General features: G+C 37.2%; 1 protein-coding gene across 4 annotated transcripts in view; it reads left to right on the plus strand.

Moving 5' to 3' along the window:
• The window catches only part of SUPT3H (SPT3 homolog, SAGA and STAGA complex component), a 256,384-nt gene that overhangs the window by 204,627 nt on the left and 36,347 nt on the right, over positions 1-15,410 (plus strand). For all 4 annotated transcript variants that reach the window (XM_041480946.1, XM_041480945.1, XM_041480947.1 and 1 more), the window contains exon 11: positions 2,100-2,210. In XM_041480946.1, the coding sequence (XP_041336880.1) occupies positions 2,100-2,210 (111 nt within the window). The remainder of the gene's footprint in view (positions 1-2,099; positions 2,211-15,410) is intronic.

Raw genomic sequence — 15,410 nt, forward strand, 5'->3', positions numbered from 1 at the left:
TGGGTTTTTTTCTATCAGCAAAATTATGCTAAATTTTTCTAATAATGTCTGCAAACTGAATTTTGTTAAGGTGACAACTGCAGCTTCTAAGATAACCTGCTCCTCTACAGGCTCAGCAATTGTCACCACCCCAAATGATCATCCCCTTCTCTGACAAGGGCAGCAAGCACAAGTTTTAAGGGTCAAAATATGAGCAAAATAGGCAAAGAGGTGCTTGTGATCTTCCTGATCCCAGCAGTCTGAGGTGACTGCCACCCTTTCTTTTAAAAACTTTGCCTGACTTGCTTCATTTTTATACCAGTTATTTGCATTCAAGCTAAATATTCAGGGATGTCTCATATTCAGAGTATGAAATATGTTTTACAATTCTTGTCTGCTGTTGCATAGTCTTGGTCTTCTGAGAGGGATATATGTACCTAAAACCCACAAGAGAAATCAATGTGATTAAATAAACTGGATAGGAATGTCTGTCTTGGTCACTTCGGGCTGTTTTGAAGAAATGTGATGGCAGTGCTGATTTTGTTGAAAAGCGATGGAATGACTTGAGATTTTATCAAGTGTTTTATTATTAAAAAATACTTTTCAGGGTAAAACTGCTGATCTACACAGTGATAAGGTGGAAAAAAAATGTATTTTCTCCTGGTGTCATCAATGCTGTGGATAGTCCTGAAGTGTTCAACTTCCTCCTGTCCTTATTATACACTGGTTAGAAAGCTTTTAGTGAATCCTGGAAGGACTTCTGCTTTTTCCTCTTCCTTTTTTATGTTATATTTGATTATATTTTGTTCCTGATATATATTTTGTTCCTGGTAGATATTTTGTGGCTGATATTCATGATAATTCCTAGGAACAAAAATTTAGCTGGAGGTGTAGTTTTTGATGCATTATATTTTATTGATGCTGAGAGTTTAAGTTCTTAGTGTTTGACTAAATGCCTTTGAAAATTATTATATTCCAAAAAGTGCACAATTTTAATTAAATGTTCCCATGACTTACTCAATTTGCTTAGGTATCTACTGGATATAAATGTGGCAAACCAATTAGCTTGGTGAAAAATACTATTTTTAGGCCATGAAGGCCCAGTCCAGCAGAAAATATTTGAGTTTCATATTCCCTTTATGGATGTCAATCAGCAGGAGAAGAATCTGCCGTCATGAATAATGAATAATTCTGTGTGTACTCATAGGCTCCAGTGGACTCAGTGCTCTTGAAAATAAAACATTTTTGTAAAAAACATCCCAAGTTTAAGAGCATTAGGATATGATGTGAATGTATGAGGGGGCCATGGATGTATGTACATTAAACTTCAGTGTATAATTAAAGTTTTTGTCATTCTCAGTGCACTCACTAATATAATTTTCATTCATCATTAGATAAGTCATCTGAATTCTGGCAAGCAGTTGTGTCTAGGTGGAGCCTAAATCAATATTTCAAGCTGGCTAGCAAGGAGAAAAGAATAACTTTTTCTTTTAAAATCCCAGGAAAATTATTGTACAATCTGTCAATAGCAGTGAATTCTTATTTTTACGTATTCAGGGTCCATAGTCAAAAAAATCGCTTGAAATTTTAAAACTTTCCAGTTTGAGGTAATTAAAAAATTTCTGTGTCCTTCTAACACCCTTATGTCACATGTTTCAGCTTCAAATTTCAAGCTGATACTATTGAATGGTGATTTTGGTGTCAGATTGCTTTCCACTTCAGGTGCTTGTTCAATATTTTCCCCACCCCTTGACATATAATAAGAGCCTGAAATGTTTAAAAAATAGTTTCTGTGGTTATTGCAGTATGACTTATATAACCCTTTCATTTTAGTTTGAACATTTTCTGCTCTTTGCAATTGCAACATAGAGCAGCACTAAGTGAAAGACTTAAAAGGACTAGCATGGTGTTCTTTGGGTCTCTTAAGCAAAGTTCATGTAAAAGTCCTCTTTAATTTGTTAATAGCTTTTTTCTCTGATGTAGTGTGTGGCACCAATGATGTGTATCCTCAGGAAAAAAAAATTGGTCAATTTTCTAAAGGTTTATTTTCATACTTTATGCACTGTAGGTCTGTTGTGTGTTTTTGATTTAGTAACAATTTATGTGTTTTTCTGTTGCAGAGCACTGCAGCCTGTGGGATGGAGGCTCAAAGTGATGCCATCCAGCCCAGCCACATCAGAGAGGCCATTCGACGCTACGGCCACAAGATTGGCCCCCTTTCCCCATTCACAGTACGTAATAACAGAGTTATAAAAAGTTATATTTATAATCTTAAAGAACTCTGATTTTCAAGTGGTCAAATGAAGAAGCTTTGGAATTGTTGAGAGCAATTTGTGGTGACTGTAATTTTCTTTATAAAAGTGGCATAATTCTCTTGGGAAATAAAACTTAGTAATTTCTGTCTCTTTTTGGAAAGACAAAAAAAAAGGTTTTTTTCCTTTCAAATATTATTTTCTTTCAATTACAAATTATGCTTTTTTGTTAGTGTTTGAATTTTCTGTTTTTCCAAAGTTTAGGTTTACAGTTATTTTAAATTATATGTATTCCAATATGGTGAAGAGCACTTTATATTCTAAAATTAGTTTGGTGTCAGATACTGCTCCTATTGGATGTTGAACTCTCAAGTGACACATTTACGGTTGGGGAAAGAAGAGAATGGGTTTTTTTAGACAACTTTGAACCTCCACTGAAATGTAATAGAACTGATCTTGTGGTAAAACACTGATGGGTTCTGAGGTTTTGCCATCATTTTTTCTATGCAAATTGCAAATCCATTGTTCAGAGCAGCCAAGGAAATTCTTTATTCTCAGCTGATGAAAATGTGAAAGCAGTCCATATCCAATGTCATAAATTGGGGTAATTTTCTTCTCATCTACTGTTCTGTGTGGCATTTATCCTGCTTACCTCAGAATATCTGCATTTAGAAAATAATAAATATCAAAGAAATCATTATAGGAAAAAACAAACAAAATCCACCAAACAGGACCTCAGCTTCTAAAAATCAGGAAGAAATTGTCCAATTTCTGAGAGATTTTAGGAAAGGAAATTTATTCGGAATTTGGATTAATTAATTTACGTAAAAGCAATGCAGAAGTATATGAAGGCCATAAGTATAAAGGAAATAGTGGGATTTCAGAAGCAAGGAACAAGAGAAGAGAAAAGTTATAATTTTATTAGTTATAGTTTTCCTAGTGACAAAACTAATCAGTGCTTTTATAGATGACAGTGAAAGTTTGGTTTATTAGTGATAGTCAATACACAATTGCAATGAATTGTCTTTGTGTAACTTCACCTTTCTCTTTTGCCACTCCGAAATGCTAGATTAATATCATGTAAAGTGTTGGATAGAATTTCCGTCCAAAACAGAAAAATGTCTTTAGCAGAAGTTTGCTAAGAGATGTCGTTAAGAGTATGGCAATAGCTTCTGAAAGCAGAGAATGTATTTAACTTTATTTTTAAAAAGTAAAGAACTCACGTAAACAGCTGCAGGAAGGTGGATCTTCCCTCCCTGACCCTCACTAAAAGTGCTTTGGTCAATTATTAACCAAAGTTCAAATTTTTTCTTCAACCACAAGGTATAATAAAATACCCTGGTTTGGGCTGGGGTTTTTTTATGTCCTCCACTCTTGTGAACTTCCCAAACAGTGCAACTGAACAATTTAATTTGTTAACATTACCTACAGTCAGCGTGGTTGATGAGATGAGCAGATCTTGTTCCCTCTGAACAAGCCAAGAATAAGAGGGAATCTTGGGTCAGCTTCTGGATGCCTACAGATGTTGTAGAGCTGTAACATGATTCTGCTTTTAATGAGAAGGCTCGGGAAAAGTATTTTGAGAGATATTGCAGAGTCTGCATTGAGGTCCTTTCCCCTGTGAGTGCCCTCATTGGAGTTTTGGGGAGACACCTGGCAATGACAATTGTCCACGCAGCAACCAGAAACTCTGGGTCTTAATTTGGCACAAATATGGATAGAGCACTGAATACCCTCTGCAATCTGCATTAATGCAGATTTCCAGCACAAATACAATTTAATGATGGCCAGATCTGGTGGTGTGTGTGTGTAACCGAACCTGAGGAAATGAATTAACAGAAGTAATGCAGATTTTTATGCAATCAGGCATGGCCATTTCCTCAGATCTCAGCAGCGGGACCTGTGTGACAGAGCCCATGTAGGCAGTGCAAACCCTTGGTAAAATATTGGAAGTCTGAGCTGCTCTCTGCAGTGTCTGAAGGGAAAATTGTATCAGAAGGATCTAAACCCTGCCTGAACTCTTTGAAGCAGCTAGAAGGGATATTTTTATGGATCAGTGCAATAACCAACATACTGGCAGTTGTCAAGGGGCTGCTGCATTCAGAAAGTTCATATCTGAACCCAAACCACCAAGGGATGGGTTTCTAACAGGAAAAATGAAATTTAACAGTTGAATTGTCCTACACAAGAATGGATGATGTGGAAAGAGAGCTGCCAATTGCTTCCCAGCAGTTCTTATGGAAAGCCACTTTTTTAAAAAGACAGTTGAGGAGTGAAAAACTTCATGCTTTTTCAAGCTACTGAATAGCTCAGCCCTAAAGATAGAATTTAGATTTAATTTCTGTAGGAATAAAATATAGGAGAATGTCTTGTTTTTTTTTTTTTTTTAAATACAAATACTTCTGTTTTCTTAAGGTAATAATTGTGTATTTGTAGAGCACAAACAGTGATATTTTTTCACATCTTTCGCTGTTTTGCTGTTTCATCATGATTGTCACTCTCTTCCATCTGATTTAGTGATAACTGTTCCTAAGGAGTTGGTTTTGGAAGAAGAGTTAAGCTATACAATTTATTCTTTAGCAGCATTTGATGAATGTTGGTTTGGATAGAAACAATACTTTGAAAGTTTCATAATCATATGGTAAATGAGAACTAACATTAAACCAGTGAAAATGATCCCTTTGCATTTATTTTGACCTTAATAGTTATGTCAGAATGACTAACATAATTAGAGCATTTAGGTTTTGTCTCCAAGTGCAAGCCACAATGGAAAGCAGCAAGTGTACTCTGGATACTTCTGCATTGTATCATGTCTAAGGTAGTTTAGACATATGTTATATCTAAATATTTTCTCTCAACTGTATTGGGTGTGTTGCTTACTTTGAAGCATAGTCTAGACTTCTGAAAATCAGAGAAATATTAAGCAATAGCACCATGTAATTTTGCAAGACAAGAATGGGAGCTATGGAATTCTCCATCATATGGGATATGCAATTCTATGTGCTGGACCTGTGTGTATATCTATGCACATTTAAGTTAGAGAAGGGCATAGTGAATTGATGTCCAGTCTTGACTGGGCCTGTAGGAATAATCCTAATAGTCTTCCAAATAATAGTATTTATTATGCCAAGGTGTTCACAAAAATATTAGGTGGATATTTCTTACCATGAACCCAAGCATAATGTCTCTAGAGAAATTGTTTTAAGTTACTTGATTTGATTGTATTTCAGACAGTTGAGGTAGCAAAAAAATAATTCTTTAAAGAGTATTTATTCTGTGAACAGCACACAGTGCTTACCTGGAGTCTTGATAGGAGCAGCTGTAAGTGGTGCATGAACAGACTGTAAGTAGTGCTTATGACCACGAGAACAGCTGTAGCAAAGAGAACAGCTCTAGCAAAAAGGACAGCTGAGATCCTTTGCTCTGAAATGAAAAGCAAAGTGGTCAGCTACAATAGTGGAAGACCACAGGCAAAAAGAACAAGAAAATGTTTCCAAAGCAGATTCTTTGTCTTTAGTTTATGCCAACTCTGAAATGAAGTGCTTCAGATGTTTAGTTAAGAGAAACTGAGTTCACAAATGTAAATTGTAATCCTGCAGAGGCTCATGGCAGAAAGTGGCCATTATTCAGCAGCTTGTGCATGTGTAAATGGGGTGTATTAAATTAACAGGGGTATAACCAATATTTCCTTGAGTATTTATGTTTTGGGGAGAATGTTCCTTCAGCCTCCCAGGCATTTCAGTATAAAAAGGCTTGCTAGTTTAAACCTTCTCTTGTTAAATATTTCAGTCTCATAAAATTGCCTATGCAGCATAAAACAATGAGTATTTACAAACCTGTGTTTATAATATTGCTTGTGACATTCCCTGCACGCAGAACATGTAACAGCAGAGAATATGATTTGGCAGAGACTTGGATTATTTGGGCCTTACAGAGCCCTGCCCATACTCTTAGGGGTTCTTAAATAATAAATGCAAGTATCCCATGTGGACTTCAGTAGGGTACATGTACATGGTAATCATAGTTTCACAATCAAATTATACATTTAGTCAAGATCTTTTACTTCTGATATTTTTAAAGTGCTTTTTATTGATCCTGATTGAGCTCAGTTTTTATGCAAATGCTTAAATCAATTTCTGTAGTGAAAACACTGAGGTTCATCATGGATCTTTGATAATTTCAATGTAATTAAGATGGTTTGGCTCTATTAATTTCCCCTAAAATCTAAATCTGTGGAATAGCAGCTGATGACCTGGCAAAGCTGAGCTTATGAGAGACTAAACCAGCAGATTCAGGGAGTAGAAAGAAGGGAGGGAAGCTTTTAAAATACCAAGGATAATGTGGCAATATGATATTTGTGAAAGAGGACATTCTGGAAAGCAAGTTTGGTTCAGGTGCCTTAGACTTCAAGAAAAATACAGCTTCACCAAGTCGCAGAATGGGTCAGTTGGAAGGGACCACTGGAGGTCTTCTGGTCCAAGCTCCCTGCTCAGGCAGGGTCCCCTAGGGCACAGGCTCGTGTCCATGAGGCTTTTGAATATCTCCAGAGAAGAAGGCTTCACAACCTGGAATTGTCACCCAGAGGATTTGGTCTGCAACTTAGTCCTCTTAACTGAAAGAAATTTTTTTTTGTATGTTTCAGATCAAAGTAGTAGTCAGAAGAAGTTCTGGAATATAATCTTCAATAATTGCTTCAATAGACACAATCTGGATACAGTACAGCTGAATTTTTCTAAAGCACTTGAATGATAAAAAGTTTTGAATGCTGTTTCCGAAAGAAATTAGTTACATGGAAACCAAATAAAATATCTCTGATACTTAGGGCCCTGTAAAATATAGACTGCCCATATTTATATTCTGAACCAATTGATACTGATTTTGAAGAAGTCAGGATTTCATTCTTAATCACTTCTCAAAAATGAAATGTATGTATTTATGTCAGAAGGCATTTGAAAACTTTGCCTTCTGTTACACATTCAGTTTCTGATATAGAAAGAGTCACATTGACATTTTCATGCTTTCTTCTCATTTTGAAAGCAAAAAAAAAAGGCATTTTATTTCATTAAACGGCTACATATTTATGATGTCTTTGTCTATACTTCAAGCTGTTGTCTGCAGTTATTTGTAATTCTACAGTGTTAACACTTTGTGTTTGAAAAAGATGAGTTATTATTCTATAAAACCAGTAGGAAGTCAAATCTCAGTTTGGAAATCTTTTTCCCTTCTCTACCAACCCCCATCCCAAGGTTCCTCCTTTCAGATTTATGAAAGAAAACATTTCTTTCTGTAAAAGGTTTTTGTATGCCAGCATCTGGAAGTGTTTATTTCAGTGGCGTGTAATCTATCTGTGGATTTAGTTAGCACCAGACCCCCTTTTGTGTACTCCTGACTTAAAATTTTTATAAATGATCTTGTTGAATTTGTGCCAGTGTGCACATGGTTTGGCTGATTGCTGCATATATCCTTTACCTGCCAGTCACCTTTGATTTATATTCCTTCCCTTCTGCTTTTGCCTCCAAAAATGGTGCCACTGAACTGTCCTCTAAATCATCTTATTGGATAAATTGCTCCAAGATGAGATGGCACAGTTTTGGCTGACTCCTCAACAGAAGGCATTCCTATAATCCATCCTCGCCTGCTCTCTGTAGGGCCATTGGAAAAAGAGAAGGAACAGGGGAAATGGGGTTCCCTCTTTGATTCCAGCACTATTTCTTCCAATGTTGTTCAGAAATGTAAAATGGGACATTTGATTTATATGGCTCTTAATACCATCTGAAGACCCATAAACTGGTTGAGAATCTTTCACATCTCCTCTCCTGAACTGAACTTCTTCATTAGATAAATTTAATCCTGATAATATGTTTAACAGGGTTTTCTTCCAGAAAGTTTAAAATGTTAAGGAATAGCATATTCAAGAATATATTAAAGCATTTCATTTGGAATAGATTATATAATATATATGACAGTTCTTTCCATTATAAAAATCCCTGCTGGTTTCCTTAAGCTAAACAGCTAATACTCCTTCAGAATAACAACAGTTCTGTAAGTTTTACTTAATGACATTACTAATTTGGAGAGTTTTATGAAGTTTCTCAGAGAAAAGCAGGTGGCTTGGCAATAATTTAAAAGGTTCCCAATTTGTGGTAGCAGTTTCAGGGGGTTTCATGTTTCTGAAGAGGGAGACCAAGCTGCATAATGCTTAAGAGTGTCTGACACAATGATGTATCATTTTGGAGTAAGTTTCCAGAAGTTCATTGGTCATTAAATGTGCTGCTTGACTTTATATTGCAGTTTCCCAGCTGTCCCTACTAGGGGTAGTCTTAACGCTCCAAGAGAATTTATTAATGAGGGCACAAGCTCACAGGACTGATGAAGCAGTAAGTTGCCCAGATGATTTTATTAAACAGGAACATAGATTTTTAGATAAGACAAATATGTTATTGAAGTAGATTTGAAAAGAACTGACTCCCTTTCTGCAGAGAACTAGGAAAGTATTTACAAACGGTCTGGATAGCATTTGATATCCTGTGGGGATATTTAAAATTCTTGGATAGCACATACATCAGTGTCCTACTATACAACACAGTGCATGAATTGTTGCAAGCAGCACGTGAGGCTTTCAGGCAGCATAGATGTGGTTCTGTTGAGGCAGGAGACACTGGCATGGGGTGACTCTGCTAATGCAGTTTGTACAACCACACGGAGGGTTTGTGCTCCATTGTGTCACCGCCTGTTCAAACCTGTTATGCTGGAAGTGCTGAACAAAACCTGTCTTGCTCAGCATAGGAGCTCACACTGCAAAATTTTATCATTTTTCATATCTAATGGTTAAAAAAATCTGATTTGTCAGAGTAATTTGCTAGCTTGTTAGTGAGAAGATAAGTTAACTATAAGGTTTGCAATCACCTGAATCTGTCATATAAACCAAAGCAACTCCTAGTCTGATAAACCTTATATAAATTTTTTTGCTAACTGTATGGCCAGATTCAAATACATAGCAGAGGCATTTCAAGCAGAGTTGTACTGATGTAAAATAATCTGAGGGTAAGAATATGTTACTTTCTAAAAGTGTATGTTCTTATGTGCCTCTTGAGAGGCTTAAAAAACCTTAGTATAGATGAGAATCTGACTTCTGGTACTTTGCTCAAGGCAATCTAACGTGTAATATATAAATATGTATTGCAATGGTTAGGTGAGAACTATAATTCTAGAGCAGAGACTGGGACAAAAAGGTAACTTAATTTAGTACTCCAAGATATTTCACAAAAATAAATATGTCCTTCTTCCATAATTTGCATTAATTTTTGTAAAGACAGTGGCATTGCATCCATGCAGCAGGTATATTCTGCTACAAAAGTTATTAAATAGAAACTTGATTGTTGAAGAATCCTAAGGACAAAATGGAAGAATCTTAAAAGGGAAATGGATTTTTTACTTGTCTTTGCACAGAATTACAGTGCAGCTCCCTGCAGGATTCATGTTTTTGTGATGTTGTTAGGTCATGGACAATATCATGTACTTATACCATCATATAATGCAAGATCAGTTACAGTTGTACCTTATACCATTCTTTCAGATTTCCCTTGAATGTGAGCATTCATTCACATTTTTCTCCTTGAATGATTTGAGAGTGCTTTATGAGCTGGAGCTGCTCGTAGCTGTCAGTTCACTCTCAGTGCTGCTCTGAGCCAGCTCAGACTGAGACTCAGCAGCTGTGATCCGGCAGCAGGGCTGCCCAGCTCTTTAGCACAGGATGTGATCTGTCTGGATGTAACATTGTGAGAAGTTTAGGATCATGTAATAAGGCTGTTTGACTTGGAATTAACTTACAGTTGGAGAAAAATTGTATAATTTCTCGTGAGCAGGGCAGGGCCTTCATTTTAGTTGCTGCTCGTACGACTGATGCTTGACAGTCACATTCTGTTGTATTGAGCTTGGATAGAAGGACAGGCTGGATGGGGCTTGGAGCAAACTGCTCTAGTGTCTGGTGACCCTGCCTGTGGAGATGGAGCCAGATGGACTCCTAGGCCCTTCTAACCCAAGCCATTCTGGGATTCTGAGATTCCATGATAGAAGCTCTTACCCGTGGACATCTCTGGCATCCCTGACTTGTCACTTTGCAAGTAAAGAATGTAGAACTTCTAGAATAGCAGAGTAAATCTGGAAAGGGGCAAATAATAATATGAGAGCATATCTTTTTACCAAAACCAGGTGGAGATATCTTATTATAACTCTTATCATCTGTTATTTTCCATTTTAGTTGCCTAGTCTTGTTCCTTAAGTCCTATAACAGTACTCAAACTCAAGTACTTGTTCAGCTTGGCACAGGAAAAGACAAAAGATGCCTGAATAAAAGCTGGGATTTTGTGCTCCGTTTCACTCCATTTTTCATGTCCCACTCAGTGAGGTGTCATTTCTCATTTAAATCTTTGATACCACTAACAACAAAAAAAGTTACTGAATGCACAGCAGTACAAATGATGTTTGCTTGTCTCTTGTTTTTGTCCCCTGTCGTCTTCATGCCCTGAGGTAAAGGTGCTCATTCTCCTCTCATCCTGCTGATACATCTCCAGTCATCAGAAGGCAACACTGATTTGGTTGCTAGAAAATCTCTTTAACCATAGTTTTACTTTTCTCTAAACCAGACCCATTTCAGGGAGCCTGGCTGCACACTTGGTACTGCTTGGAAATATTTCTCCAGGAAAATCAAGTGAAAACAACCAGGCTTGAGGCAACCAAACACATTTTATTAATTTTATTTTGGGGGTTTTGTATTATTCCAGCTTTCTGACTTCAGCTTCAAGGTTGTGTAAACCTCAATTCAGCAAAGCAGTCATCTGCTTAATTTTTAAACTATACCTACAATCTGACAAAAGCATGGACTAAATTGAGGCTTCTGGTATTATTAGTAATGTAAGTTTTGATTCATCTATTATGTCAGTTTTGGTTGGTTTTGGGCTTTTTTTAATTTCTTGCACATAGGAGAAAAGGAGATACTTATAGGACATTAAAAGGGATGAAATTAAGATCAGATTCCTTTTCTCACCATGTAATATTTGCTCACTGGAAGGGTTTGGAAGATACTTAAAGACTTTAAACTTAAATAAGATACAGCACTTGTCAATATTTTGGAGTTAGCAGAGCTTAGAAAAAAAATCACAAAATGAAGGAAAATTCTAGAAAGGGATATCAGACTTCAGAAAATTAAAACAGTTAAACAACTACCAGTCATTTTTTTAGTGCTGTGTGCTGCGTACTTATATTTGTGACTGTGGTTTCCAGTTTAGGATTAAGCTTCAACCAGGGCTTTCTGGTGCATCTCTTCTATCTGCTATTCTACAGTGACAAAATTTCATCATCAAGATGGTTTTCTTGCTTTTAAACCAAACCTTGTCCTCCCAGTTGTATCCCCCTGGATAATTCAGTTCCCTTCACAGCAATTAAATTCTTCAGCTACTTATTGGTAGAAGTTACACCCCTTCCTCCATGACAGTCTCAGGAGAGGGGATATGAGAAGGGATTTTTCTTTGATAAGACACTTTTCTATCTCTGGGGATATTGATGATACTTAATATTCACATGGATGAAAATATAAGATACTGGGCTTTCATAAAGACCCTGAGCTTTTTGGCAGAGCCCTGAGAACATGTATGAAATAAGTGGTTTCCTTCAGGCTTCAGTTGCAGAATGACCATGGAATCTGGAGTATACCTGAGTGATTAAAAACCGTCCAGTTCTGTTTTACTAATTTGGAATGGATTCCACAGCCAGGAGCTGCCTAAGAATTACATGCCTCTAATTTCACATAATTTAAATTCCAATAATGCTAGCAGAAAAATAAGAATAAGTAACAGTAAGAAATAATAGGGGAAAAAAAAAAACCCCACAATAAAAATAAGTAGAAAAGTCACATAATAAATATTTGCATAGGGTTCCTAACACTGACTGGTGGGAAAAAGGTTGGTATCCAGCCTGGAGGAATTGTACTAATGCAATATTCCAGGCTGTGTACTGGCACAGGTCAGTGTTAAAATGTGTTGATGTGCTGACAGGATTGTCAATTTTGATGGCAAAGAAATGGGACAACAGGAAAAAAATAAGACTCTCCAGGGATCCACATGTGTTAGTTTTACTGTAGAAGGTGCTAAAACTGCTGGAAGCAAGCAGTCTCCGTGTAGAATTATTGCAATGCAAACGGCCTGGAAGTGAGAAACAGTAATTTCATGAGGTAATTTTGTCAGTGGTGAAGGGTTTGGGGTTTGGGTATTTTTTTTCCTTGCAAGAAGGACAGGTTGTTAATATTTACCATCAAGAAAACTCTAGTTCTAATTGGTGTTTAGATATGATGCTTAAATTACTCTCAGAAGATATAGTGGAGGTTTGGAGTGTGGATTAAGTGCTTCTGAGAAAAAGCATTCAGCTGTTTCTGCATCTGTTAACAAGAAAGTTAAAACAATCTCACCATTGTGCATGGAGGGTTTTTTTTAAAAAAAAAGGAGCAGATGGTACAGAAGGAAGGTATATGCTTGTTGGCACATTAGAAAGCTTGGGATTTTATATCCCATGGGGTAGATGAGGCCCATCTTTGTCCATAATTTATTACAGTAATATTTAGGTGATAGAAATAGTTAACTACATACAAAAGAGAGAAATTAAATAGCTCAACAAATAGATAAAAAGCTGCTAATTACAGCTCTTTAGAATATGTTGAAAGCTATTCATGTGATCAAGAAAGACTAGTTTTGAATGTATAATTTTATGTCCATTTCTAAATCATCAGAAATAATGAGGCATTTTGAATTCTTAACCTGAAATACATAAAAGAATACTGGGTTTTGTTGTAGTTTTTTAAAGGTGTGTGATACCATTTCTTTAAAATGGGATTTTTTTTTTTTTCTGGAGTCTGAACTTCCATAACAGAAGTAAGCTGTTATTTAACTTTAAAAAGGGGGGAAAACAATCTCATTAGTAATGCTTTTCAGTGCAAGAACATGAGTCAAGATCCAGGATTCCTCTATATTTCTGTATTATTCATCTTACATGAATGCAGAACAGAAGTTAATGATGGCTCAATAGATTTTGCAATACAGAGACATGACAAATTATAAGATTTGATATGGTAAACAGAAGAGTGAAAGGAGATAGTGTTTAGCTGCTGAGGAAGTGGTTTCAGTATATAAATTATCAGTCAGTAAGAGATTTTTTCCTATACGAGTCAGCACAGAAGAGATTTAAGAATGAAGTGGCAGTGGGTGATGATGTTCATCTGCTGTTTGATTTCTCCTACCAAAAAGATGCTGCAAGAGATGTGCTGGCATGAATGTTTGGTGTGTGCACAGCAAAGAGTGGCAAGTGAGGTGATCGAGGTTGGAATCTGACATTTGATGGGAGATGTGCTGCTGCACAGGAGGAGGATGTGTCACGAGGGGAAATGGAAAGCAGCTTCTGACGCATGTGGCTGAGAGGAAAATCAACGTGATGGGTGGGAGAAATGAGCTTGGCAGGATTCTTATGCCTTGGTACAAACAAGAAAATGTTGGTTTTTGAAGCTAGATTCCTCAGTGTTTCTGTGACTTCTGCAGATTGGAATCTGGATGGAGGGTAAGGAGGGCTGTTACGTGCCACTAGGATTGTTATCAGGAAAGAAAAGTACAAAATGCAGCTGCAATCCCAGAGTGAACAGAGTATCCAGTCTCAGAGATAAAACCCATGTTACACACCTTGATGATGGTGGGGTACACAGGGTTATTGATGAACAGAAATGGAGGATTTGGGCTAGGTGGGAGATGAGGAATTCCAGTTTATCCACATTCAGCCTGAGCTGGCAGCTTGACATGAGAGCTCTCAGAGGAACATAAAAATCTAACTAGTCCTGAGTTATTTGGCCTGGAACCTTTGTCGGTTGTACTTTAGGGTAAGGAACACCTACAGCCATGTCTGCAAGCAAAGGTTACAATGCAGAGTATTATTTGCTTCCCCTAATTTATTACATACTTCCCAATTTTTCAAAGAACAATTTCCTTTTAGGTTGCTGAAGCAAACCCTTATATTTCTTATTTTTTTCATGGAAAGAATTAATTCCCAGCTTCATAAAGTTTATTTTCAAGAAATTATGGGTTAAAAATTTCTGCTAATGTCTTTTTCCAAAAAAAAGTAATATTTTACATTAAAGTGATGTGACACCATTCAACTGCCTGAAGTCAGCAGCAACTGTTTGGCTTTAGTACTTACTGACATAAATCCCAAGAATGGCCCGAGATACTGGGAAGTTCTGCCTGTCACCATTATAACTGAGGCTGCCTTCGTATCAACAAGGTAAAGGCAATAAAGGGGGACCTTACCCCTCTCTAAAATCCCTGAATGGAGGTTGTGGCCAGGTGGGGCTCAGGCTTTTCTCCCAGGTACCAAGAAACAGGACAAAAGGAAATGGCCTCAAAGAACCCCAGGGGAGGTTGAGGTTGAACATTGGAAAAATCCTTTTGCCGAAGGGGTGGTCAGGCATTGGAGCAGGCTGCCCAGGGCAGTGGTGGAATCATCATCCCTGGAAGTGTTGAATCAATGTGTGGATGTGGCACTTGGGGACGTGGTTCAGTGGTGAGTGCTGGGTTAATGGTTGGACACGATGATCTCAGAGGTCTTTTCCAGCCTAAATAATTCTAAGATTGTATGAATGAGGCTTTGCTGGTTGCTCTGAGAAATCCCCTATGCTGCTGTATTTTATGATATAGGCAGAGTGACTGGAGCTCTGCTTTCATAGTGAGTGCTGCAGGTTTGGAAAATTTACATTGCAAACTCTTCAACTTTCCATTTCTCCAAAAGTAGTTTACTCAGAGTCTAGTTTCCTTGTCAAATATTTTTGGAGTGAAGTTAATTGAGGATTGTAAAATAATGAAGAGGACAAGGTAGTGACAAAGAGTTACTGAGTTACCGTTTGATAAATGAAGTGTAAGCAAGTTCTTTTCGTTCCAGAGGAGCCAGATGTTAAGTATTTCATCTGCAAATTAAGCAAATGGGCAACGTTTACAGTCTCTGGGGCTGTATCTTGCAGAGTAGGGATTTTAAAAGAGTGTCCTGGAGTTTTGAGGAATCATTTGAATGCAATGGGGCCAATCCAGTGCTGTAGCTGAAGGGGCAGTCCTCAGGCAGCCCTTGGGTGGGCAGGAAGGGGAATAGGAAATA

The sequence above is a fragment of the Pyrgilauda ruficollis genome, unplaced genomic scaffold (genome assembly GCF_017590135.1).
Source record: "Pyrgilauda ruficollis isolate IOZ18807 unplaced genomic scaffold, ASM1759013v1 scaffold54, whole genome shotgun sequence".
Lineage (NCBI taxonomy): Eukaryota > Metazoa > Chordata > Aves > Passeriformes > Passeridae > Pyrgilauda > Pyrgilauda ruficollis.